The sequence below is a fragment of the Gobius niger genome (genome assembly GCF_951799975.1).
Source record: "Gobius niger genome assembly, chromosome: 2".
NCBI lineage: Eukaryota > Metazoa > Chordata > Actinopteri > Gobiiformes > Gobiidae > Gobius > Gobius niger.
Window position 1 is genome coordinate 45,710,697 of NC_136853.1, and position 26,714 is coordinate 45,737,410.

General features: G+C 39.3%; 1 protein-coding gene across 12 annotated transcripts in view; it reads right to left on the minus strand.

Moving 5' to 3' along the window:
• The window catches only part of cacna1c (calcium channel, voltage-dependent, L type, alpha 1C subunit), a 373,377-nt gene extending 347,780 nt beyond the window's left edge, over positions 1 to 25,597 (minus strand). For 7 of the 12 annotated variants that reach the window (XM_079552350.1, XM_079552351.1, XM_079552357.1 and 4 more), the window contains exons 1-2: positions 25,175 to 25,597; positions 9,623 to 9,728 (exon numbers count right to left, since the gene is read on the minus strand). In XM_079552350.1, the coding sequence (XP_079408476.1) occupies positions 9,623 to 9,728; positions 25,175 to 25,392 (324 nt within the window). In that variant the 5' untranslated portion in view covers positions 25,393 to 25,597. The remainder of the gene's footprint in view (positions 1 to 9,622; positions 9,729 to 25,174) is intronic. The other 5 variants (XM_079552355.1, XM_079552354.1, XM_079552352.1 and 2 more) reach the window with 1 other exon arrangement.
• Positions 25,598 to 26,714: the final 1,117 nt, after the last annotated feature.

Below are 26,714 nucleotides of genomic sequence, written 5' to 3' on the forward strand. Positions count from 1 at the left end.
GACACTACAGGCAAAACTACATTTTTTCAGTTTTCAGGTTTTGGGCCAAATCTGTCTCTGAACATACAAGCTTTCACCCGGAAACAGAAAATACGCCTAATCTTCACAATAACATGTTTAAATATTGCGCTGATTCAATGTTCCCCCATAGACTTATATGGGAGAACGCAATTTCAAGGGCCTTTTTCTCAAAACACATTTTTCTGTCATTGTGGCGACACTATGTCCACGTCAGTCGGACCTAAAGACTTCACATTTTCCAGCCTTGGACTGAACAATATTTGGAAGATTTTTTCAGAGGGATTTTTTATTATTTAATCCCTTAAGCCCCATTTATTGAGTTTTGAATGTCAAAAAATGAGGCGAAAATTAAATTTTTACAAATTTTTCCACTAAAAAACAGCTTATTTTAAAACTAAACAAGAAATCCTAAATCCCCTCTGAGAAAGTCTTGGTAGCTCATTTATCAATAAAATTAAACCATAAATTTGAATGTAGCTCTGTCCATTATTCAGATTTCGTCGCCGAAAAGATGGGAAATTTGGGGCATTTTTAGGCATAAAACACCTGCAACCCACGTTTTTGCATATTTATCTCAGTAATCTACAGCAAAACGTTTAGTATTTTGTTCCCTATTCACCAGCAGTGTCTCACCTCAAAACATTGTCTTTAAATTGGGCCGATATTTGGATATTTGGGGGCCGATCTAGAGACGTCCTCCCACTACTCCCTCGGCCTCAGGGGAACAGAGAAACATCGAAATGAAAACTGTATAAACTTCGTAACGTTCATTGTGTCTACTTGTGCTCTAGTATCACTTTTTAGGTTCGTTTTGTCAGACGCTAAGGTTAGAGATGTTAAAGAAGGTAAGGTAAAGGCAAGAAGGAAGGTAAGGCAAGGTTCTTTCAAGGATCTCTAACATCTCTAACCTTAGTGTCTGACAAAACGAACCTAAGAAGTGATACTGGAAAGAAAACTGGTTTGCTTCAGGTTTGTTCAAAGCAAGTTTCACTAAAGCTCAGTGAATATGAACATGCTGCGTGTCATCTGGAATCACAGAACCAGGAGAATCCAACCGCTGAGTTAGTCGTAACCTCCGCAACTGTATATTTGATCGCCTCACAAAATGCCGTGGCGAACAACAGTCTGCTATTGCTAACGGAAACCAATCAAGGCCGGGACAGAAACTATGATTGAATCACCTAAACTAATAAAATAAAATCAGCCACTGCCCGGGTCAAGTATTTATGCTTTTATAGGATTATAGACCAGACATTAGGAAAAATCATCCAATAAAAATCCCCCAAAATCCGCATTGACCTTTGGCAAGAGAAGGCGAGTTTATTTGTGAAAATTGAGTTTCCCTAAAGATTCTATTTTATAAGATAAGATAAGATAATACTTTATTGATCTCACAATGGAGAAATGCACTTGTTACAGTCGGCATTCAAGAAGATCACTCAGAGTTGTGCAAAAACAGGCAGGAAAATGTGCAACCAGTTAAATCCCATGTACGACAAGCAGCAGAAATACAACAATAAGTGAACAACAACAATAAAAATAGGATAAAAAAACTAGAACAGGTCATATAAGTAAAATGTCGGGGTGTAAAGTTACAGTCCTAGTGCAGGATGCTGGTACAGGGAATAAAGTGCAAAGAAAATTTAAAAAAACACGTCTATGAGTAAAGATAAGAGCTTGAAAAGGCCACGCCCCCTTCTATGTACATCAGAACATCCAGAACGCTGCTGCTCCAGTCCTGACAAGAACCAGGAAACACGACCATATTAGTCCAGTGCTCCGGTCTCTGCACTGGCTTCCTGTCGCTCAGAGAATAGACTTTAAAACAGCTCTGCTTGTTACAAGTCTTTTCATGGTTTAGCACCAAAGTCCATCTCTGACATGTTACAGCCGTATGAACCATCTCAGGGAGGGGAGGGGCCTCCTGGTGGTTCCAGAGTCAGGACTAAACACGGTGAGGCTAAAGCAAAAAATCTGGAACAGTCTTCATGAGGATGTGAGACAGGCCTCAACTCTGACAATGTTCAAATCCAGGCTGAAAACAGTTCTTTTTGCCCGTGAATATGACTGAAAGTATTTTATCTGCACTCTCGCCTTTTACTGTAATTGATTAATTTTATGTTGATGTCAAGAGCAGTAATAATTTTGACAACATATTTTATTTTAGTTTTAGTCTTTTGACTAAAATGTAATTCAATTTTAGTCGCGATTTAGTCAATAAAAACTTCTTCAATTTTAGTCTAGTTTTAGTCGACTAAAATTGCATGTCAATTTAGTCGACTAAATTTAAGACGAATTTAGTGGACTTTGCATTTATAATATTCATTACAATCATATTTAATCAAGGTCCTCGACTTAACGGAGCTTCTCCCACATGAACAAAGCTCAGAGCTGATCCTTTAACAGAGAATTTAAATGATATGAGGTTCTTTCAGACGCTCAATAGAAGTTTGGATGATTTTAGTCTCTCCTTTTCATTTTTATTTAGTCTGATTTTAGTCGACTAAAATATCTGGACATTTTAGTCACAGTTTTAGTCTCATGAGAAACTTTTAATTTAGTTTTAGTCCAATTTTAGTCACAAAAATATCACTTTGACTAAAATTAAGACTAAATATTTTAGTCGACGAAATTAACACTGGTCCAGAGGAGAAGGAGCGACAAAAACAGAGGTTAGGTAACTTTGTGTGAACGAGCAAGAAAAATAGAGCTCAAGACAGAGCGAATCAAAACAAGACTTAAAAATGCATATAACTGTAGTATTTTATCTACACTCTTGCCTCTTACTGTAATTGATTAATTCTATGTTGATGTTTTTATTGATTGTATTTGCTTTCTTATATTTATGCAGCTGTGAAGCACTTTGAATTGCCTTGTGTATGAATTGTGCTCTACAAATAAACTTGCCTTGCCTATGACGAGATGCCGTCTGTGTCTATAAAGCGGATTTATGTAATCAGGACACGGAGCGTCATCGGACTGAAAAAAGTAAGTGCACTTGAATCGTTATAGTTCACGAACCCCAAAACGACTGGGACCGTGCACTGTCTTATCGTCCGCGTGTCCCCCCCGGGTTAAATAAAGCTTTGAACGGTTGAACTCGACACTTCTGAGAGTAAATAAAGGTAAACACAGAGAAGTATCCGAACTCGCTGCCGGGCGGAGGAGACGCGATCCCACCTCGGCTCCTTCCCTTCCTCTCCTCCGTATCCAAGGACAGATGAGGAGCATCACTACGGTTACCATATCCATGACAACCCTCTCCTCTGTTGCTATTATTGGGATGTTGTCAAGGAAACAGAGCGACATATTATGGGGTGCGGACGGAAATAGAAATCTGGCTCCCAAAGAATTACAACAGATCTGCGGCATTGCATAAGACGGAGAGGGAGGAGCGGCGGCAGGGGGCGCTATACCTACAGGGGGCGCTATACCTACAGGGGGCGCTATACCCACAGGGGGCGCTATACCTACAGGGGGCGCTATACCTACAGGGGGCGCTATACCCACAATCACACAGCATGGATTACTTTATTTAACAGTAGCACAGACTGTTTGTCATTATCATCGGCTACATTTGACATTGATTTTCCTCTTGTAAAGCACTCATATTAGGGCTGTGCAAATAATCGAAATTCGATTACGATTTCGATTACAACAGTAAACGATTACAAAATTAGCATAATCGCAAAAAATCGATTTTAATTTTTTTTTTCAAATTCATTTTTTTTTATTCAAATTTTACATTTTTGGATTTTTGTCACTTTTTTGATGGATTTTTGTCACTTTTTTGATGGATTTTTGTCTTTTTTTGATGGATTTTTGTCACTTTTTTGCTGGATTTTTGTCACTTTTTTGATGGATTTTTGTCACTTTTTTGATGGATTTTTGTCTTTTTTTAGATGGATTTTTGTCACTTTTTTGATGGATTTTTGTCACTATTTTTGCTGGATTTTTGTCTTTTTTTTGCTGGATTTTTGTCATTTTTTGATGGATTTTTGTCACTTTTTTGATGGATTTTTGTCTTTTTTTAGATGGATTTTTGTCACTTTTTTTGATGGATTTTTGTCTTTTTTTTGCTGGATTTTTGTCATTTTTTGCTGGATTTTTGTCTTTTTTTTATGGATTTTTGTCATTTTTTGCTGGATTTTTGTCTTTTTTTTATGGATTTTTGTCACTTTTTTGATAGATTTTTGTCACTTTTTTGATGGATTTTTGTCACTTTTTTGATGGATTTTTGTCACTTTTTTGATGGATTTTTGTCTTTTTTTAGATGGATTTTTGTCACTTTTTTGATGGATTTTTGTCATTTTTTGATGGATTTTTGTCACTTTTTTGATGGATTTTTGTCTTTTTTTAGATGGATTTTTGTCACTTTTTTTGATGGATTTTTGTCTTTTTTTGATGGATTTTTGTCACTTTTTTGATGGATTTTTGTCTTTTTTTAGATGGATTTTAGTCACTTTTTTGATGGATTTTTGTCTTTTTTTAGATGGATTTTTGTCACTTTTTTAGATGGATTTTTGTCACTTTTTTTGATGGATTTTTGTCTTTTTTTTGCTGGATTTTTGTCATTTTTTGATGGATTTATGTCATTTTTTGATGGATTTTTGTCACTATTTTTGCTGGATTTTTGTCAATTTTTTTATGGATTTTTGTCATTTTTTGCTGGATTTTTGTCTTTTTTTTGCTGGATTTTTTTCTTTTTTTTATGGATTTTTGTCACTTTTTTGATAGATTTTTGTCACTTTTTTGATGGATTTTTTTAAAAGCAACAAATAATCGTTTGAATAATCGTGATTTCAATTATGACAAAAATAATCGTGATTATTATTTTTTCAATAATCGAGCAGCCCTAACTCATATTTACATTTACGTTTCATACTATTCAACACCAGGAATACAACAACTCACAAACAATGACACAATCTCGCATTCTGATGTTCCCATTTCCACATAACTTGCAATTAGCATTAGCAACACTGAGCGCCGTTTGTTTTTGATAGCAGAACGCTAACGATTCTTGGTTTTCGATTACGATACCTGAGCAATACTTTAATCGATACCTATATGTGTCGTCTAGAACCAGAAAACAGAACAATAACATGTGGAAGATCTGCAAATGCACAATATTGGGTTCATCTGCAATAGATACAGACGCATCTCGTCATTGAAGGGGGCGTGGCTTCGCCGAGGGGGAAAATAGAATCTTTTAGGAAACACAATTTTTCACTCTTTTTAGACATTTTCTGGTGTAATATGAACTTATTTATCACATAAATAAAGTCAAGTGTAAATCGGGCCCATGTGGATATTTTCTCACAGCAGATTGTTCAGTAGAAGTGAAAAAAACGGCAGTTGTAGCTATCGCTAGCTAGCCGTTAGCATTAGCCCGATGCTAACATGAAGCATCATGTTAGCATTCTCCGTTTTTTAATGTATTTATGGGCTGTTGAACCACTTTGCTCCTCCCCATGTCTTTGTATCTTTATTTAGTAGAAACTATATTCATAATTCAGCATTTGTTAAAGTCGTTTTTGAATAATTAGAGAAAGTTTAGATTTTCCTCCATATTGTTTTCCCCCTTAACTGTTTTCAAACATGACCATATATGGGCGATTCCAGAGATGCCGTCTGTATCTATGTCGAGAAATGTGTGGAAAATGGGGAATAATTGGGCGAGAAATTGGGAGAAATTGAAGCAAAAACAAGAAAAAAAATTGGTAAAAAAAATTAATAAATAAAAAAAAAAAAAAATTTGAATAAATGGGGGGAAATAGGAAAAACATTACTAATAAATTATTTTGGCTGAAACAACCAAGTCACTTCCTTTAGATTAATCCATTAGGAAAATATTGGTTAGTTGCAGCCCTGAACAGGAATAAGAGAATAAGAGCCTATAAAGTCCTAAAGTGCGATACGGTATTTCTGCTTGGCCTTTTTACCAGTCATTTTACTTCATTTTGTGGTTATACTGTGTGATTAATCCTAAACCTAACGCTGTATGAAAACTGCAAATTACCAATTAATTTTGTGGAAATGGGGCTAGAAATGCTCCTTCACTGAGCGTCGTTACTGAGCTATTTCTTATGACCATGTTAGTTTAGTGCTTTAAAGTAAAACTGCTGGAAAAGAAGATAAAGTACTAAAAAATCAATTATACAAGAGCTGCAATAATTGAAACATGGATGAGGTTCTATATTTGTGGTTCAGAAATAGCACAACAATGGCAGCATTTCAGATCTTTTATGATTGAATAACACTTGTCGATGCAGACGGGGCCGCAGAGCTGAGGGGCCGCTATTGATCTGGAAGTGCACTCAGCCTCAGGCAGACTTCTGTCAGCGCTTTCAGCTAAAAGTCAAGCTAAAAGTCAAGCTAAAATGTTTATGCGGTAAACACTTTGCCACAGAACATGAGCGTCTTTAAACGGTGCTGTTTGGCAGACAAACAACAACAAGCCTTTTAAATGTGCTGACGTATTCCTTGGCTCGGCCGACTTTGTATCAAATTCAGCGCAAAAACAGAACTTTTTCCACGGACGTGGGCGGGCGCGTTTGTTGGATAACTCTTCGCAGCTGAATTTTTCAAATCAGTTCTCTGAGATCATTCCCCCACGAGCTCGCGCCACAAAAGCCACATGCACAGCAGCGCTAACGGCGGAGCGCGGAGTTAACCCTGTGTTTCATCTTCACGCCGCTTCCTGTCTGTCTGCGGCTTGTAAAACTAATGGACCACAGCTGTGTGTGTGTGTGTGTGTGTGTGTGTGTGTGTGTGTGTGTGTGTGTGTGTGTGTGTGTGTGTGTGTGTGTGTGTGTGTGTGTGTGTGTGTGTGTGTGTGTGTGTGTGTGTGTGTGTGTGTGTTCTGCTATATATCTGAACTGACTCTGAAATGCTGCTGTTTTCCCCACAAAAACCTTAAAGGGATACTTCAGGATGTCTGACATAGGGCCTCATTTCCTCGTTATCCAGAGTGTTGCTGATTTCTGGAGATATTTTTTTTTGTAATTCATGCAGTTCTTATGTTTGAAGAGTTTCGTGGCGCTAGGCTAGTGCTAGGCAAGTGCATGTCTATGGTATCAGCTAGCCTGCATTAAAAACAGTGTGACCCGCTCCACAGAGCACCTGAGGCAAATCACTGATAACACCAGACTAACCATATACATGTCTGTGTCCATAGAGTCATGTCTGGAATATAACTGACCTGCATCACATGAATGATCGCATTTTGAGGGACTATTTTCGAGCAGATCACTCCGCCGCTGTGTAGCTTATACAACCACGAAGCTGATGCTGCTCAGATATAAGGTATTTTAAATGATTCTATGGACACAGACATTTATATGGTTAGTCTGGTGTTATTTGCAGGCTAGCTGATACCATAGACATGCACTAGCCTAGCGCCTCAAAACTCTTCAAACATAAGAACTGCATGAATTACAAAAAAAATATCTCCAGAAATCAGCAACACTCTGGATAATGAGGAAATGAGGCCCTGTGTCAAACATCCTGAAACATCCCTTTAACATTACAACTTTCAAAACCTAGAATTGTATATCTCAAAAGCAGACGGGAAGGGACAGTTCTGACGGAGGAAACCGGAAGCGACAACATCTTTTGTTGAGGAAGTAACAGCTGTGGCCTCGGCGGGATTAGTGCGGATCGTAACAGAAGCTGCTCCTAAGCACCAACAAGTCAAACCGGGGAAGAATCATTCAAATGTACAAACTGTCCTGTAGGCGGCGTTCAGGATTTAGAATGTGATGATGTCATAATCTCAGGTGGAGGGCGGGGCCAATGCAACTCTATGGGAAAAAATCTCCAATACGAAAATTGACTAATGTTTTGCTCATCAGTGTTTGACAGTGAATATTGTCACCACTTTTTAACGCAGATATATATATGTGCTAGAAGAGGAGAAAATCAACTTTGTGACAGTTTTTGTTTCACGTGGATTCCCCCAGTAATGACTGAGATATGAGACAAAGAGAGGCTTCTCCGAGGGGGGAAACAGAATCTTTAGGGAAACTACGTTTTTCTAGAAATATGTTTTCTTTTAGCTACGACTTGTGTAACGCTGTTAATAGGAAAAACTGGCTCCTCCCCCCACTGGGTCCGATGACATCATCATATTCTAGAACCTGTAACCCGGCAATAATGTGCTTCTCCAGAACTGTGTGCGTGACAGATTTTTCACAGTGTTGCCGTAGCGATGACATGCGCTTTTTCTATAGATACAGACGGCGTCTCGTCATAGAAGGGGCGTGGCTTCGCCGAGGGGGAAAATAGAATCTTTAGGGAAACACACATTTTCACTCTTTTTAGCCATTTTCTGGTGGAATATGAATTTATTTATCACATAAATAAGGTCAAGTGTAAATCGGGCCCATATGGATATTTTTCCACAGCAGATTGTTCAGTGGAAGTGAAAAAAGGGCAGTTGTAGCACGATGCTAGCATGTAGCATCATGTTAGCATTCTACGTTATTTATGTATTTACAAGTATGGGCTGTTGAACCACTTTGCTGTTAACTGTTTTAAAAAATGACCATATATGGGCGATTCCAGAGATGCCGTTTGTATCTATAGACACAGACGGCGTCTCTGGAATCGCCCATATATGGTCATTTTTGAAAACAGTTAAGGGGGAAAACAATTTGGAGAAAAATCTAAACTTTCTCTAATTATTCAAAAAATACTTTAACAAATGCTGAATTCTGAAAATAGTTTCTACTAAATAAAGAAACAAAGAGGAGAAAAGTGGTTCAACAGCCCATAAATACATGAATAACGGAGAATGCTAACAGTTAGCTAGCAACTGCCTACTGAACAATTTGCTGTGAATAAACATCCATATGGATCCAACTTAGACTTGACTTTATTTGTCTGTGATAAATAAGTTCAAATTCCACCAGAAAATGGCTAAAAAGGTTTCCCAAAAGATCCTGTTTTCCCCCTCAGTGAAGCCACGCCCCCTCCTATGACGCGACGCCGTCTGTATCTACGGGCCCTTTTTAAATGTTGTGATTTCACGTGAACGCAACATATTCCCATTTTGCAAAGAAAATAAGTCAAATTTCGCAAATCACGGCACAACACTTTTAAGTTTCCACCAAGTCCAAACAATTCACGTCACATTTCCCTCTTTGCTCCAGTAAAGCAAACGGAAAACTCCCATTTCAACGTTGGTCCAAAATGTTCAAAATCAAAATCAGTTAGTTGTGACCTTGAGACAAATTTCCACATACGGATTGTCCTCCACAGAGTCTGGATTTTACCCCTAATGGGAATGTGCTGGAGAAAGCTTTGCACAGGGGTCAAACTCTCCCATCATCCAGAGAAACGAGCACTGGATGGAAATAAAACCACTGACGATGCAGAAGCTTAAGCCGCTCGATTGAGGTCACTCCAACGATAACTATCAATATCCAAAACAAACAATGACGTCCAGCTCGTTCCTCATTAATTGAGAGTTTCTGCCCACAGTCGTTCAAACCCGCATTATCCCGGCACATCTCGTACTCGCGCAGGAACATCGTGCACGTTAAGCCAAACCACACGCCAGAGCCGCTCACGGGACAAGGTAAAGGGGGGCACTCACCAGGTTGGAGTTGGTGGCGTTGGAGTCGTCCTCGGGGAAGGGGATGTAGACGGCTAAGGCCACGCAGTTGGCAAAGATGGTCATCAGGATAATGATCTCGAACGGTCTGGGGGGGGCGAGGGTTAAGGGAAAGACAGAGCAGAGAATCCAGAACAGGCGAGAACAGGCGAGAACAGGCGACATGAAGTCACATTTTGCTTTTTATAAAACACAGAGATTAGACTGAGGTGGGAAGAGCAGCCGAACTATTGTAACTGTGGCTGTGGTATCAAAAATCAGCACTCTTGACACGGTGAGCAGAAATTATCAGAAAGAAAGAAACGAGTCAGTAGGGCTGTGCAATTAATCGAAATTCGATTACGATTTCGATTACAACAGTAAACGATTACAAAATTAGCATAATCACAAAAAATCGATTTAAATTTTTTTTTTTCAATTTTATTTTTATTTTTTTTTTTTCAAATTTTAAATTTTTGGATTTTTGTCTTTTTTTGATAGATTTTTGTCTTTTTTTCATGCATTTTTGTCACTTTTTGCTGGATTTTTGTCCCTTTTTTGCTGGATTTTTGTCACTTTTTGCTGGATTTTTGTCTTTTTTTGCTGGATTTTTGTCACTTTTTTGCTGGATTTTTGTCACTTTTTTGCTGGATTTTTGTCTTTTTTTGCTGGATTTTTGTCACTTTTTTGCTGGATTTTTGTCACTTTTTTGCTGGATTTTTGTCTTTTTTTGCTGGATTTTTGTCACATTTTTGCTGGATTTTTGTCACATTTTTGCTGGATTTTTGTCTTTTTTTGCTGGATTTTTGTCACTTTTTTGCTGGATTTTTGTCACTTTTTTGCTGGATTTTTGTCACTTTTTTGATGGATTTTTGTCACATTTTTGATGGATTTTTGTCACTTTTTTGATGGATTTTTGTGTTTTTTTGATGGATTTTTGTCACTTTTTTGCTGGATTTTTGTCACTTTTTTGCTGGATTTTTGTCACTTTTTTGCTGGATTTTTGTCACTTTTTTGATGGATTTTTGTCACTTTTTTGATGGATTTTTGTCACTTTTTTGATGTTTTTTTTTAAAGGCAACAAAAAATCGTTTGAATAATCGTGATTACAATTATGACAAAAATAATCGTGATTATTATTTTTTCAATAATCAAGCAGCCCTACGAGTCAGGAACTTTCCCGGCAAGAAACACATAAAAGCAACAATAGAAGTTTGAAAAATTAGACACAATGAATGCGAGATATTTGATTTGAAAAAAAAAAAAAAAAATGGAAATGTGTTTCAAATAACTTTCTTCCTCTTATGAAAGCAGCAAACGTTATTTAAAAAAAGATTTGACTGTGATGTGAACGCACCACTTCTGTTTCCTGTTCAGGGTATTTTTCTTATACGTGCCTTTCAGTCATGTGACTTTTGTTGTTTTGGCGGCCATTTTGAATACCGAAGTAGAATAATGCAGTACTACAACGTGCAACATCTCTACTCAGGATATAAAAGAAAGACGACTGATCGACAGTGGCATTTTTATGTACTCGTAATCATTGCTCAAGAAGAAAACAGTTAAAACTTTGTGTAAAGAAACCAGTGAGTCAGGGTTTAAGACGTTAGCATGCTACCGGATAGCATTTAGCTTCAACAGCTCAGCTCCGACCTCTCCAAGAGAAAGCCCTGAACCACAAACATCTGGCCTTGGATACGACATGCTGTTCCTGTCGTACAGGGGTGTCCAAACCTTTCCCATGGGGGGCCACATATTGGAGCGTACACGGGGTAAAGGGCCAGTGGTTAGTTCCACGAAACCTTCGACTAGCAGAGGTTTAAATTGTGCCTCATGCCTTTATTTATGCTTAAAACCTTAATGCAGCTCTGTCTCACAATAAAATTTTAATCAATTTTTTGTCATATTTTTGTAATTTTTTTGTCAAATTTTGTCACATTTTTGTCATTTTTTCATCAATTTTTTATCAGATTTTTGTCATTTTTTTGTCAAATTTTTGTAATTTTTTTGTTAATTTTTATTCAATTTTTTGTCATATTTTTGTAATTTTTTTGTTACATTTTGTCACATTTTTGTCATTTTTTCATCAATTTTTTATCAGATTTTTGTCATTTTTTTGTCACATTTTTGTAATTTTTTTGTAAATTTTTATTCAATTTTTTGTCACATTTTTGTCATTTTTTTGTTACATTTTGTCACATTTTTGTCATTTTTTCATCAATTTTTTATCAGATTTTTGTCATTTTTTTGTCACATTTTTGTAATTTTTTTGTTAATTTTTATTCAATTTTTTGTCACATTTTTGTAATTTTTTTGTTACATTTTGTCACATTTTTGTCATTTTTTCATAAATTTTTTATCAGATTTTTGTCATTTTTTTGTCACATTTTTGTAATTTTTTGGTAAATTTTTATTCAATTTTTTGTCATATTTTTGTCATTTTTTTGTTACATTTTGTCACATTTTTGTCATTTTTTCATCAATTTTTTATCAGATTTTTGTAATTTTTTTGTCACATTTTTGTAATTTTTTTGTAAATTTTTATTCAATTTTTTGTCACATTTTTGTCATTTTTTTGTTACATTTTGTCACATTTTTGTCATTTTTTCATCAATTTTTTATCAGATTTTTGTCATTTTTTTGTCACATTTTTGTAATTTTTTTGTAAATTTTTATTCAATTTTTTGTCATATTTTTGTAATTTTTTTGTTACATTTTGTCACATTTTTGTCATTTTTTCATCAATTTTTTATCAGATTTTTGTCATTTTTTTGTAACATTTTTGTCATTTTTTTGTAAATTTTTATTCAATTTTTTGTCACATTTTTGTCATTTTTTTGTACATTTTTAATCAATTTTTTGTCATATTTTTGTAAATTTTTTGTAATTTTTCGTCAATTTTTAATCAAATTTTTGTTAAAAAAATGCTAGTTGTTAGGTTAGAATTGTGTAGAATTATTACATATTAAATAAAAAGGACCATCTCTGATAATGCGAACCGATTCAGCAAGAAGCCCGAGGGCCACCAAAAATTGGTCTGAGGGTCACATTTGGACTCCGCACTTTGGACACCCCTGCTGTAGTATTTCCTCAGTGTTCTTAGATGTGAGCCACACATGTGTTTATCGTGTTGAAGCCATTGACAGTTGATTGACAGTTGCTAACCGGTAGCATGCTAACGCCTCAAACTGTCAACCGTAAATCACAGAGAAAGGTTTTCTGTTTCCTCTTTGATGTGTTCATTTAGTCTTCAGAGTGAAGCAGATCTTTAGTAAATCCTGCTGTAGCTCGACAGACAGAGCTGCTACGTCTGAGCCACATCTGCTGCTTATACCACATAGAACGTGCGTCTCTGTTTTTACTGTTTTCTTCTTGAGCAATGATTACGAGTACATAAAAACGCCACTGTCGATCAGTTGTCTTTCATTTTCATCCTGAGTAGAGATACTGTTACATGTACTGCTACTTCGGCATTCAAAATGGCCACCGGAACTATCCTTGATGTCATTGGAAACTCAAGTATAGCTGTTAGCATCGTGTTAGCATCAGTGTTTATTTCGTCGACTAAAACATTTAGTCTTAATTTTAGTCAAAGTGATATTTTTGACGACTAAAATTGGACTAAAACTAAATTAAAAGTTTCTCATGAGACTAAAACTGTGACTAAAATGTCCAGATATTTTAGTCGACTAAAATCAGACTAAATAAAAATGAAAAGGAGAGACTAAAATCATCCAAACTTGTATTGAGCGTCTGAAAGAGCCTCAGATCATGTAAAGGATCAGCTCTGAGCTTTGTTCATGTGGAGCAGCTCCATGAAGCAGAGGAACAACATTAAATATGATTATAATGAAGATTATCAATGCAAAGTCGACTAAATTTGTCTTAATTTGAGTCGACTAAAACTAGACTAATATTGAAAAGATTTTTTTGACTAAATCTCGACTAAAACTAAAATAAAACATGTTGTCAAAATGAACACTGGTTAGCATTGGCGTTCAATGGTGGACGCACAGACCTTTTGAGAATTGACTTTAGGTAATAAATTCAAATGTAAATGGTCTCAGTTTATATAGCGCCTTTTGACTCATTAGGCGCCCGCAGCACTTAGCTTCGAGTGCCTCATTAGCATGTGAAAGTCATATTCGAGCTGAACAGGCGGTCGGCTCTTTGTAGGGTCGGATACACATCGAGTGGCCTCTTTTAATGCGTTAATGATGGAGGGGCCCACACAACTTATACACAAAGTTAAGGAAACCCACAGTAATCGCTCTGGCAACATCTGGATTTGTTGGACCTGGATGATACGTGTGTGTTTGTCTGGCGTGAGGGCAGAGCGGGCACGAGTCGGTGTTTGGCACAGCTGTGGGCGGGAGCGTGGCACCGTGGGCTCATGTAGGCACAGAAACAAACACACACTCACATGCCTCTCTGTGCAGACTGTGTGTCATCTCCCCGTGTTTCCCTCACCACCAAAAACATGTACAATCAGGCAGTGGTTCCCAAACTCAGGGCCAGGACACCCCACGGCACTGAGCACTTGTCCTTCCATGTTTGTGCATTGTACTTTTTATGCCTTGAATGAGCTCGAGTGCTTAGAAATACGGCAAACAAATAATATTATGCTTATTATTGTTATTACTAGGGTTGGGGCGATACACTCGGTTCAGGCGGGGCTTAACTCCCACCTGAACCGAGCACTTTTTCTCCAGTTTGGCTTTACCCCAGACCAAAAGCTTCTGGAAAAAAAAGCTGTGAAAATAGCGACAAAACTGAGACGAAAACAATGATGGAAATGTGACGAAAAAGTGAGAAAACATTGACAAAAAAGTGACAAAAATGTATGAAAAAGTGGCAAAAATGTCACAAAAATGTCACAAGAAATTGACTAAAAAATGACTAAAAAATGCCAAAAATCTGATAAAAAATTGACAAAAAATTTTTAAAAAAAATGTGACAAAAAATTGATTAAAAATGGACGAAAAAATTTAAAAAATGTGACAAAAAAAATTGAAATACAATATATTCCAATTCACAAGTAGTAAATTTGTGATTTTTCCTCATATCGAACTACGATATTTTACCCCTCATTAATTTATGAAGAAAGTGCAAGTTGAGTTTCTAAAATATAACAATATAAATCAGTGTGATATTGATTAAGACATTTTTGAAAAGTGCAAAAGGCAGAAGTATTTTAAAAGTCTGGCTCTTTTGTCTAAACCAATCAGCACAAAATCTGGTATTAACAAAACTATCTTTAAGTAAAAAACAATAGTATATTTTTTTCTATAACTGAGTTGAGTATCAAAAGTATTGAGACAAATAGTGTTGCGCGATATGTAGAATTGTTTGTATCTTTTGAATCTTTGAATATAGCAAATCTATATTTTGCCCCAGCCGCAAGATTATTTGAAGATATATATATATATATATAAATAAATATAAAATATTACTGTACATTTACTACAATTCTTAATTGAAAACAACATAGATTTCTGAATGAGGCCAGTATTTAAAATCCCATGTGCCTGATGTTATCCATAGAGATTATAGTTGTGTCCTTAATATATCATATCATGGTGGTGATGATGGCTTACACTTGTATTGCGCTTTACAAGCCTGTGTTACCAAGTTGGCCCAGGGCATTCTTGCAAAAGAGAGAGTACATTTCAATGAGATGCTTCCTGATTAAATAAAGGTTTGAATGAAAAGTTTCTCAAAGCGCCACACTGTAAGTTAAAAAGTGGCAAAAATGTCACAAGAAATTGACAAAAACTTGACGAGAAAATGAAAAAAAATGTGACAAAAAAAATTACAAAAAATCGGATAAAAAAAATGACAAAAAAATGACAAAAATGTGACAAAAAAAATTACAAAAAATTGACAAAAAAATGATTAAAAAGTGACAAAAAAGTGACAAAAAATTGGTCAAAAAAATGCCAAAAATGCGTCAAAAAATGACAAAAAAATGACAAAAAAGTTACAAAAAGGAGTTGAATACCCAACCAAAAAAATCTGATGACGTGAGGAAAAAGATCCTCTCGGTTCAGGCGGGAGTTAAGAGGTTAACATATCAACCCCCACCTGAACTTTTCCCTTTTGCAGGTCTTAGCTTTCAAATAAAGAGACGTGCCCTCGTGCCTCCCCCAAAAGCAACCGCTCCGCCAAGTCTTTCCCTGCTGCGAAAACAGACTCAAAACAACCTGACAACTGACGAGTGACTTTACACGGGTCGACCCATGTTAGGACCAGAAGTGCAGCGTGGCTGGTCGGACACATCAAAGCGGGTCGTTTATCTGGTGTTAGCATCACTCAGAAACATCTCTGTGTATGGAGGGAGGGGGTGGTCGGAGACAGTGCATGTCCAAATATGGGAGCAGGGGAGAAGCAGCCTGTCGCGTGGAGGACGGGACGTGGACAAAGACAGAGGAAAGAGACACAGAGGAGTTGTATTTGGAGCGGTCCTTGAGAGGGGAGCGACCTCGGTATTTTTGGCTGGAGAGGCAGAAGAGAGAGGACTGAGAGAGGAAGGGGGGGGGAAGGAACGACAAAGGCCTGGTTCATATCAAGCTAACTTACGCAGAGAGCAGGGTTTCAGTGGAGCAAAATACTACGCGAAGCTGTGGGCCGATACTGGGGGTTTGAGGATCTGCCGATATCCGTTATTCTTAAAGTGAATAGTGAATGGTGTTCTTATTTTCATTGTGACATCAATAAAATCGTATCTTTCCTTGTCATGATGTTACAGATCGATTATCAATTAGCCTAATATACATCTATTAAGGCGAGACACTGCAGGTGAATTGGGAAAACATGTATATTTACAGATATCAATTTGAAACTGTTGCTGTCGATCACTGGCATAAATGTGAGAAAAAAATACATGGCAAGTTTTCTGTCATTTTATCTTTTCATATAAGAACAAGGTGTTTTATGCCTAAAAATCATCTTTTCGGCGACGAAATCTGAATAATGGATAGAGCTACATTCAAATTTATGGTTTTATTTTATTGATGAATGAGTTACCACGACTTTTTCAGAGGGGATTTAGGATTTCTTGTTTAGTTTTTAAAAAAAGCTGTTTTTTAGTGGAAAAAATTGTAAAAATGTAATTCTTCCAAATATTGTTCAGTCCAAGGCTGGAAAATTTGAAGTCTTTAGGTCGGACTGACGTGGACATAGTGTCGCCACAATGACAGAAACATGTGTTTTGAGAAAAAGGCCCTTGAAATTGCGTTCTCCCATATAAGTCTATGGGGGAACATTGAATCAGCGCAATATTTAAACGTGTTATTGTGAAGATTAGGCATATTTTATATATAAGCTTATATGTTCAGAGACCAATTTGGCATTTTTTTTTTTTTGGATGACAACAGTATAGTCCAAAATGTTACACAGTGTGCCTTTAAAAAACTTACTTTATGTCTCAACATGACATTTACAGCAATGACAATGAAGAGGAATGTTCAATAATTGCCCAATCCCCATCATTCCTGCAGTTTCAATGATTTTTTAAACCATAGGCAAATATCGTGATAATATCGTTAATCGCAATTATTTTAGCCAAGATTGATCATTATTTATCGCCCTATCTGTCCTTTATCTTCAGCTTCTCTTTATTTGTGTGGGACTTGCTAATTGTGAATGTAAACGATCGGCGAGAGGAAATCCAGCGCATGGCTAATCGGGAAACTGTGCGTATAGCCCGTAATAGCATAACCCCGCTAGCTTTAGCATGCTGTTGCTCGCCGCGGCATTTTGCCTGACGATCAAAAATACCATCGCGGAGGTGAAAGCTAACTCAGCGACTGAACCCTCCAGGTTAGCTTAGCTTCAAAATGACACACAGCCTGTCCATATTCACTTAGATTCAGTCGGTGAAAGTCGTGTTTTTAAAGCGGTGAGAGTCAAAACAGATACCGGTTCAGTATCGGATATTTATACCCAGTATCGGATCTGTGCGTCCCTAGGAATAACGCAGAAAAAAAGGCTGCTCTACAATGTGTGGCCCCACTGTCCAAACTGTTTTTGTTTTTTTCCTTCGGTAAGAACCCAGATAAATCACTTTTAATCCTACGTTTGGCCGAATAGCTTGTTTATGTTTGCTTTAGGATTTGACCCGTCTGAAGCAACAGCCAAAGGAGAGGCAGCTTGGGACCGAAATGCAACTTTAGTTAATCATCCAGAGCCATGAGCAGATCCTGACCTATAATTTCCCCCCAAAAAACCCCAAGGGGATTCTGTCAGTGGAGATAATAACACTCAATGTACGTTCTGCTGCTTAGAGTTTAATGTAAATCCAACATCAGCGCGGCATTAAACTCCAAAAACCTGAACGTTTAAGCTGTAAATTCACTTCACTTTAGTTTATTTGAGCCTTTATTTGTTTTTTTTGCATCACATCGCTAAATAGACAGGTCGATATAAACTGGCACAACCGGGCGAGGAGGACGAAACCAATCAGAGAAACAAATTACTCGACGGAACTGAGAGCGTTCGACAAATCGTTTCTCCCATAAGGTCGCCGACAATCCGATCGCAAACGGTCAGACGCACACAAGACGTTTCCTCACGTCAGAGTGAACTTGATCAGCTTCTCTCACTCAGGAATAACTACATTTAATCACCTTTGGAAATGATGCAAAACATGTGGGGAAAGTGAAGGGGTGCCTAAACTTTCACAATCAACTGTAAAGGCCACATACCGTAAAGTCTCTAATACTGGCCTGTATTCCATTAGCATTTCTCTAAAACAGGCCGGGGCTTTTATTAGAAACTATAGCAGTAGAAATATTCCCCATGTTTGGAATTCGTCTCATACTGGTGTAAATGAAAACTCACGTGCAGGAAGTAACAAACTGAACCCGGGCCGATGGGGGACGCTGCGGAGGAGCTGATCCGAGCGTAACTTTGACACAGATTTAGCCACTTTTCAAACCTCCTGTGACCATATTTGTGGAAAGCACGTCCAGCTGCTCCGTGTGCAGGTCAGTCCCACGCCTCAAAATAACTCCTCCCATCAGCGCGAGCGTCTCGTCTTCTCTCGGGTCAGTCTCATGATCGATCACAAACACAAACGCTCCGTCTAAACTCGCCTTTTACACGAGATAACAACAAATAATCCGGTAAAAACGAAACAGAAACCTGCAGTGACACTGATGTCAAAGCTCCGCTAACAGCAACGAAACACTTCCTGTTGTCCCGACAAAATAAAAGGCGTCGATGTTCCAGCCGCTGGGAGAGGGTTTGAAATGTTCATTAATAAATGAACCTAATATTTTAGGTGCAAATGGACACAAATCTCGTTTTTCTTCGTTTTCCTGGTCGTCCGTTTTGCTCAAATAGAAATAAAGGCCTGTCTCTGATTGTGGCCTGGTTCCAATAAAGGCCTGGTCCTGATGCCCTTGAGTAAATAAAGGCCCCGGCCGATATTACAGCATTTACGGCATATGATTTTGAAAAACTGAAAAGTGTGATGTGTTAAAGTATGGGCCCCCTTTCCTTTTAGTGAAACCAGTTGCCTTCAGACGTTGAGTGAAGATTTATGAATGATCACATGTTGCCCTGATGATTAAATAAGAGTCTACCTGTGTGTTTCTAAAGTCAGTTCAAATACAGCTGCTCTGTGATGGTCTCAGAGGTCTGTGAAGAGACTGTGGAGCAGAAGCATCATGAAGTCCAAGAACACACCAGACAGGTCCAGGATTGAGAAGTATAAAGCTGGGTTAGGTTAGAAAAAGATTTCCAAAGCTCTGAACGTCTCTCAAAGTTCAGTTAAATAAACCATCCAAGACCCGGCTCCTCCTCAACTCACTGACTGAACAAGGACAGCACTGACCACAGCTGTTACAGAGAAGCCGATGATGACCCAGGATGAACTGCAGAGAGACACAGCTCAGGTGGGGGAAACTGTCCACAGAACAACTGCACAAATCTGGCCTTTAGTGGCAAGAAGAAGCCACTTTTGAAAGAAAACCATAAGAAGTCCTGTTTTCTGTTTGCCAGAAGCCACACGGTCACTTTGTAAATCTTTGTATAACCTAACCCAGGTTTATGCTTCTCAATAGCTTCATCCCGGATCTGTCTGGTGTGACTTCATGAAGCTTCTGCTCCACAATAGTCTGAGACCATCACAGAGCAGCTGTATTTGAACTGACATTAGAAACACACAGACTCTGTTCAGTCATTGGGTCGACATGTGATCATTCAGAAATCTTCACTCAACGCCTGAAGGCAATTGGTTGCACTTAACTCATTGACTGCCAATGACGTCCATAGACGTCAAATAGGTTTTTCAATGGGAACAGCTTCAGCAAAGCCTTGAGCGTGTCTGGTGTTAAAATCTTAGATGTGCTGCCCAATGCTGCCCCCTAGTGACTCAATAAAAGAACTGCAAGTTATTTTATGGAGTCACTAGGGGGCAGCATTGCTCTTTCGTTTTCTCAGCTTTTTGGTCAGAAAACAGCATTTTGGCAGTGTTGATTTCGTCGACTAAAATATTTAGTCTTAATTTTAGTCAAAGTAATATTTTTGACGACGGTGGCACAGCGGTTAGCGCTCACGCCTCACAGCTAGAAGGTCCCGGGTTCGATTCCCACCAGGACGGGGCCTTTCTGTGTGGAGTTCGCATGTTCTCCCCGTGTCTGCGTAGGTTTCCTCCGGGTACTCCGGTTTCCCCTACCACTAAAAACATGTACAATAGATTCCCCTCTGGGGCCAGGACTCCCCTGAAAACGAGATTCTTAATCTCAGTGGGACTATCCTGGTTAAATAAAGGTCAATAAAAAAATAATAAATACAAAAAATTGGACTAAAACTAACTTAAAAGTTTCTCATGAGACTAAAACTGTGACTAAAATGTCCAGATATTTTAGTCGACTAAAATAAGACTAAATAAAAATGAGACTAAAATCATCCAAACTTCTATTGAGCGTCTGAAAGAGCCTCATACAGTGTTAATTTTGACAACATATTTTAATTTAGTTTTAGTCTTTTGACTAAAATGTAACTTAATTTTGGTCGAGATTTAGTCAAAAAAACCTTTCAATTTTAGTCTAGTTTTAGTCGACTAAATTTAAGACTAATATAGTGGACTTTGCATTGATAATATTGATTCTAATCATATTTAATGTTGTTCCTCTGCTTCATGGAGCTGCTCCACATGAACAAAGCTCAGAGCTGATCCTTTGGCAGAGAATTGACATGATCTGAGGCTCTTTCAGACGCTCAATACAAGTTTGGATGATTTTAGTCTCTCCTTTTCATTTTTATTTAGTCTTATTTTAGTCGACTCAAATATCTGGACATTTCAGTCACAGTTTTAGTCTCATGAGAAACTTTTAATTTAGTTTTAGTCCAATTTTAGTCACAAAAATATCACTTTGACTAAAATTAAGACTAAATATTTTAGTCGACGAAATTAACACTGGCCTCAGATCATGTAAATTCTCTGCCAAAGGATCAGCTCTGAGCTTTGTTCATGTGGAGCAGCTCCATGAAGTCGAGGAACAAGATTAAATATGATTATAATGAATATTATCAATGCAAAGTCCACTCAATTAGTCTTAAATGTAGTCGAATCTTTCTTTTGGTGGGTTCTTGTTGACATAGACCCAGACCTGAATCGTCTGTGGGTCAGAGAGTGGGGAGCTCTCTCTGATTTGAAAATGTTTGGCAGTCAATGAGTTAAAGGAAAGGGGGGCCACTTATGCAACCCACTGTACTCTTTCTGTAGGAAGTGCAGACTGGCAGTCCAGACGATCTCAATGGAAAACTGCCTCTTATTTACGTGTGTGTAAACTGTGAGCTGCATGAATAGACCGAGTGTGAAAAGGAAAATCCATAGAGTGAACATTTAGCACTCGGGTTATTTTGAATCTAAATGAATCATCCTCAACAACACAAACTATAAGCAAACGCCGCCATATGCAGCGAGCCTATATCATGTGCACAGTCTGACCCCACGGAGAGACGGCCCATGAAATTCCACATATAGTTACAGAGTCCTTGTCTCACGCTGACCTGGTGGCACTTAAACGCTGTGATTACGCAGCGGGCGACGGGTCTGTGCTGGAAAAGATGAATGAACATGTGACCTGGAGGAAATCTATCCCGGTGTCGGAGTGTTAGGGTTTTATTTTGTGTTTTGTTGCTTTGAACCCTCGCCTGAACTGAGCACATTTTCTCCAGTTTGGCTCGACCCGGATCTAAAAGCTTCCTGGAAAAAAGCGAGGATGAAACGGAATAAAAACAACAAGCGACAAACTTATGGTGATTTCGTACAGATCTATGAGTTGGTTTGTCTAAAAATACAAATAATCCTAATCCTAATCCTAAAGTTAACCATTTCCCTGGCCCTAACCTTAGCCTCTTAACTCCCACCTGAACACGGTTTCTCCAAATTCTCCAAATCTAAAAGCTTCTTCAAAACAGAGGCAAAAAACGAGAAGAAAATGAGGATGTAAACGCAACAAAGAAAAGCTGAAAAGTGACCGAAAGAAGCGACAAAAATTACAAAAACTCGACAAAAAAGTGACAAAAATCCAGCAAAAAAGTGACAAAAAATCCAGTAAAAAAAAGACAAAAATCCAGCAAAAAAGTGACAAAAATCCAGCAAAAAAAATACAAAAATCCAGCAAAAAAGTGACAGAAGAGCAGCAAAAAACTAATAAAAAAAGTCACAAAAACAACGACGATTGTCGAGGCTTTTTCAGACGCTCAATAGAAGTTTGGATGATTTTAGTCTCTCCTTTTCATTTTTATTTAGTCTGATTTTAGTTTAGACTAAAATATCTGGACATTTTAGTCACAGTTTTAGTCTCATGAGAAACTTTTAATTTAGTTTTAGTACAATTTTAGTCGTCAAAAATATCACTTTGACTAAAATTAAAGGGGCTAGATGCAAGTTTGCCATTTTATACTCACTACTGCCACATCAGGCCATATGTGTAACTGAACCCAACACCTTTCTGAGTGACAGTGCAGGATTTTAGAGGCAGTTGTGGTGAACAGGTCTGAGCTCATTCTACACATCAGGACATGGAGGAACATGTGGGGGGGGGAAATACGTGCTCTCCCCGCAGCGCCGAGGGGAAGCCAAGCCATTATGTTCAGAGGCTTAGGAAATATGGAGGGAAAAAAAACTCAGGAGGAAAGGATTGAATGAAAGGGACGGGCGGTGGGAACAGCAGGAGTAAAGAGATTGAACAGAGGAGCGAGAGGAGCGAGAGGAGCTACCGGGACGGGGGGGGGGGGGGGGACGCTGGACCGCGGGGAAAGAGGATTAAGCCGTTTCAAAGAGTTACGGCGTGATAATATGCGGCGGAGAGGTGTAAAGGAGGGATGAAATGTCACTTTCCGAATGTACAAAGGAACGGGGGAACAGGTGGGAAGAGAAAACACATCGAGGAACAAAGAACAAGCAGACTTTTTCTTTCTTTTTTTTCTGTGCCCACTTCTTGTTGTGGGGATGACTGCGAATCGGCTGCTGTGAGAAATGTTTTAAAGTGTGCAGTGTGGATTGAATACACATGAGGAAATACCGTAAATGCTCTAATATCGGCCGGGGCCTTTATTTACTCAAGGGCATCAGGACCAGGCCTTTATTGGAACCAGGCCACAATTAGAGACAGGCCTTTATTTCTATTTGAGCAAAACGGACGACCAGGAAAACGAAGAAAAGCGAGATTTGTGTCCATTTGCACCTAAAATATTAGGTTCATTTATTAAGTAACATTTCAAACCCTCTCCCAGCGGCTGGAACATTGACGCCTTTTATTTTGTCGGGACAACAGGAAGTGTTTCGTTGCTGTTAGCGGAGCTTTGACATCAGTGTCACTGCAGGTTTCTGTTTCGTTTTTACCGGACCGGATTATTTGTTGTTTTCTCGTGTAAAAGGCGAGTTTAGACGGAGCGTTTGTGTTTGTGATCGATCATGAGACTGACCCGAGAGAAGACGAGACGCTCGCGCTGATGGGAGGAGTTATTTTGAGGCGTGGGACTGACCTGCACACGGAGCAGCTGGACGTGCTTTGAAGACGCGATGGAGACTTTATTAAAACCCTGGAGGGTCACACAACATTTACATCCAAATATGGTCACAGGACGTTTGAAAAGTGGCTAAATCTGTGTCAAAGTTACGCTCGGATCAGCTCCTCCGCAGCGTCGCCCTCGGCCCGGGTTCAGTTTGTTACTTCCTGCACGTGAGTTTTCATTTACACCAGTATGAGACAAATTCCTAACATGGGGAATATTTCTACTGCTATAGTTTCTAATAAAAGCCCCGGCCTGTTTTAGAGACCGGCTTTAATTTGCCTCCGCCAGCCGCGAACCCGGCCCTGTCGGAGACCCGGCCTCTAGTGGAATACAGGCCAGTATTAGAGAATTCACGGTACACGTTTTTTTTTCCTCCCTCAAAACCGCTCGAACTCGATGCAAACTGTTCGTCTGCCAATGTGTAAATCTTGGCGCTCGACGTCTAATGGGAATGTGACGGTGATGTGTGAAGATTATTTCAATCAATTACTGCAATTAGTCAATTCTAGGGAGTAATAAAGCTCGCTATTTGATCGAGAAATGGTTACGAGGATCGTGAGAAAGGTGTATTATTATTTAGCCAAGTTCTTTTGGATTCACTCCATTAAAGAGAATATGCAACACTTTTACACAGTGGGCCGTCAGTGTATTTAATGTATAATGTATTTGCATAATGTACAGTTAAGTTGTTTATATTAGTTATGTTGAGGTGTCATTTCTTACTTAAAAAGTGCCTTAAAGGGATATTTCAGGATGTTTGACATAGGGCCTCATGTCCTCGTTATCCAGAGTGTTGCTGATTTGTGGAGATATTTTTTTTTCGTAATTCATGCAGTTCTTATATTTGAAGAGTTTCGTGGCGCTAGGCTTGTGCAAGGCTAGTGCATGTCTATGGTATCAGCTAGCCTGCATTAAAACAGTGTGACCCGCTCCACAGAGCACCTGAGGCAACTCACTGATAACACCAGACTAACCATATACATGTCTGTGTCCATAGAGTCATTTAAAATAACTTATATTTGAGCAGCATCAGCTTCGTGGTTGTATAAGCTACGCGGCGGCGGAGTGATCTGCTAGAAAATAGTCCCTCAAAACGCGATCATTCATGTGATGCAGGTCAGTTATATTCCAAACATGACTCTACGGACACAGACATTTATATGGTTAGTCTGACATAGACATACACTAGCCTAGCACCACAAAACTCTTCAAACACAAGAACTGCATGAATTACAAAAAAAATATCTCCAGAAATCAGCAACACTCTGGATAACTATGAGGCCCTATGTCAAACATCCTGAAACATACCTTTAATATAAAGTGTTACTAACAGGTGGACTCTTACAGGTGAGAGAGGATTTAATGTGTTTTCATGGGATTTGAGAGTTTTCTGCATTTGCATCTGTGAACTTTTGGTTTTGTGGTTGGCAGTGGGTCCCAGTCGCTCCAGCTTCTGAACAGAAAGTAAGAGCAGCTGCTTTCCTGTGTGAGGAAAGTGAGAGCAGTGGTCAGAAAGGATACTTCCACTCCACGATGCTGATGCAGGCTCGGCGGATGGGGTTCTTGAGTGTGAGGCAGAGCAGCGCCCGGGGCGGCCGTGTGGCGGTGGTCGTGGTCTGCTTTTTGGGCTTGGCGGCGTAGTGCTGTCTCTTCCGCTGCGTGGAGCTGGCCGTGGAGATGGGTCCGCCCCCTCCGGCGCCGAGCGCGGCCCCTGCGCTGGCCGCGGCGTTGCCCATCATCTTGGCCTGCCGCGCCGCGTCGATGGCCGCCTGCCAGCTCAGCGCGGCTCCGGCCGTGGCGATGTGCTCCGGGGCGAGCCCCACCACGCCGCCCACCCCGTGGTTGACCCCTCCTCCGCCATGGTCCCCTCCGCCGCCTCCCCCGTGCTCGTTGGGCAGCCCCGGGGGAGGAGCTCGCTGCAGGGGCGGGGGCGGGGAGTAGTCGGAGCCTGTGGAAGCAAGAAAAGTGGAGGATTAATAATTATGCGGGAAAAATGTGGAAAAAACAAAGCAAATCGTGCACTCCTCATCACACCATACGGCCAGCAGAAGGTGAGAGGAGGGAGGACGATGAAAAACTAACGCCACAACTTTCCACGGGCCTAAAAGTCACTATAGGACAGGGGGAGGCAACGTCAGGCCCGGGGGCCAAATCTGGTCCACCAGCACAGCACCTCTGGCCCACAAGTTAAATTTGAGAAATATTATTGTGCAAATAAGAGATCAAATACCAGTAGTTGTTGTTGGTTTTTGTTGCTTTCCTCATGGCTATAAGTAAGGATTAAACAACTCGGAGCCGTGCATTAGACGGTTATAATGCACGACGCGGAGTCAAGAACACGCAGCGGAGTGGTGTTACTCCGCGAAGTGCAATTTGTTTCATTGACTAAAGTCACTAAATCTGCCAGACTACGGGACTATTTTGTGTGGGTTATTAGCCGGTCACTGAAGGCTGGTCTCAGAGCGAGTCATTCTCCGCAGCTATTACGAGGATCTCAGTCAGGCTCAACGACACAACATCAGCACAGAATCACAACACAACAGGACTAACCCGGAAACACTTTTCCCTGGAAGGAAACACCGATATGCGGCACTCGTGGGCAGGAGTTATTTACCTTTTACAAGGTTTAACCTGAAGCTAAAGCTAGCTAGCTCAACCAGCTCAACTGTTTATGGAAACAGCTGCGGTGGAGTCGCTCACACCTGGGCCCCCCCAACTCAAACTTTTATGTTTGACTTTACTAATCCAGACAAAGATGCTTCAATGCAGGATAATTTTATGTAAGCCTGAAAATGATGAATAGCCTTAACCGTTTCCAATAGAAATGTAAAGCTCATATGTTATTAACAGTAGCTAACCTAGCTGCTCACTCTCCTCTACAAACATTTAGCAAACACTAAATCCATCTCATACGTTCCTGTCAGTCACTAATTACGTGTTTATCTGATTCAGCTGTGTCAGGCGTTGCTATGGCGACGCCACAGCGGAGTGACATCCCAGTGATTTAACTACCGGACTACGTGTGCGGTTACACCAAAATAATGCACCAGCCAATCAGGAT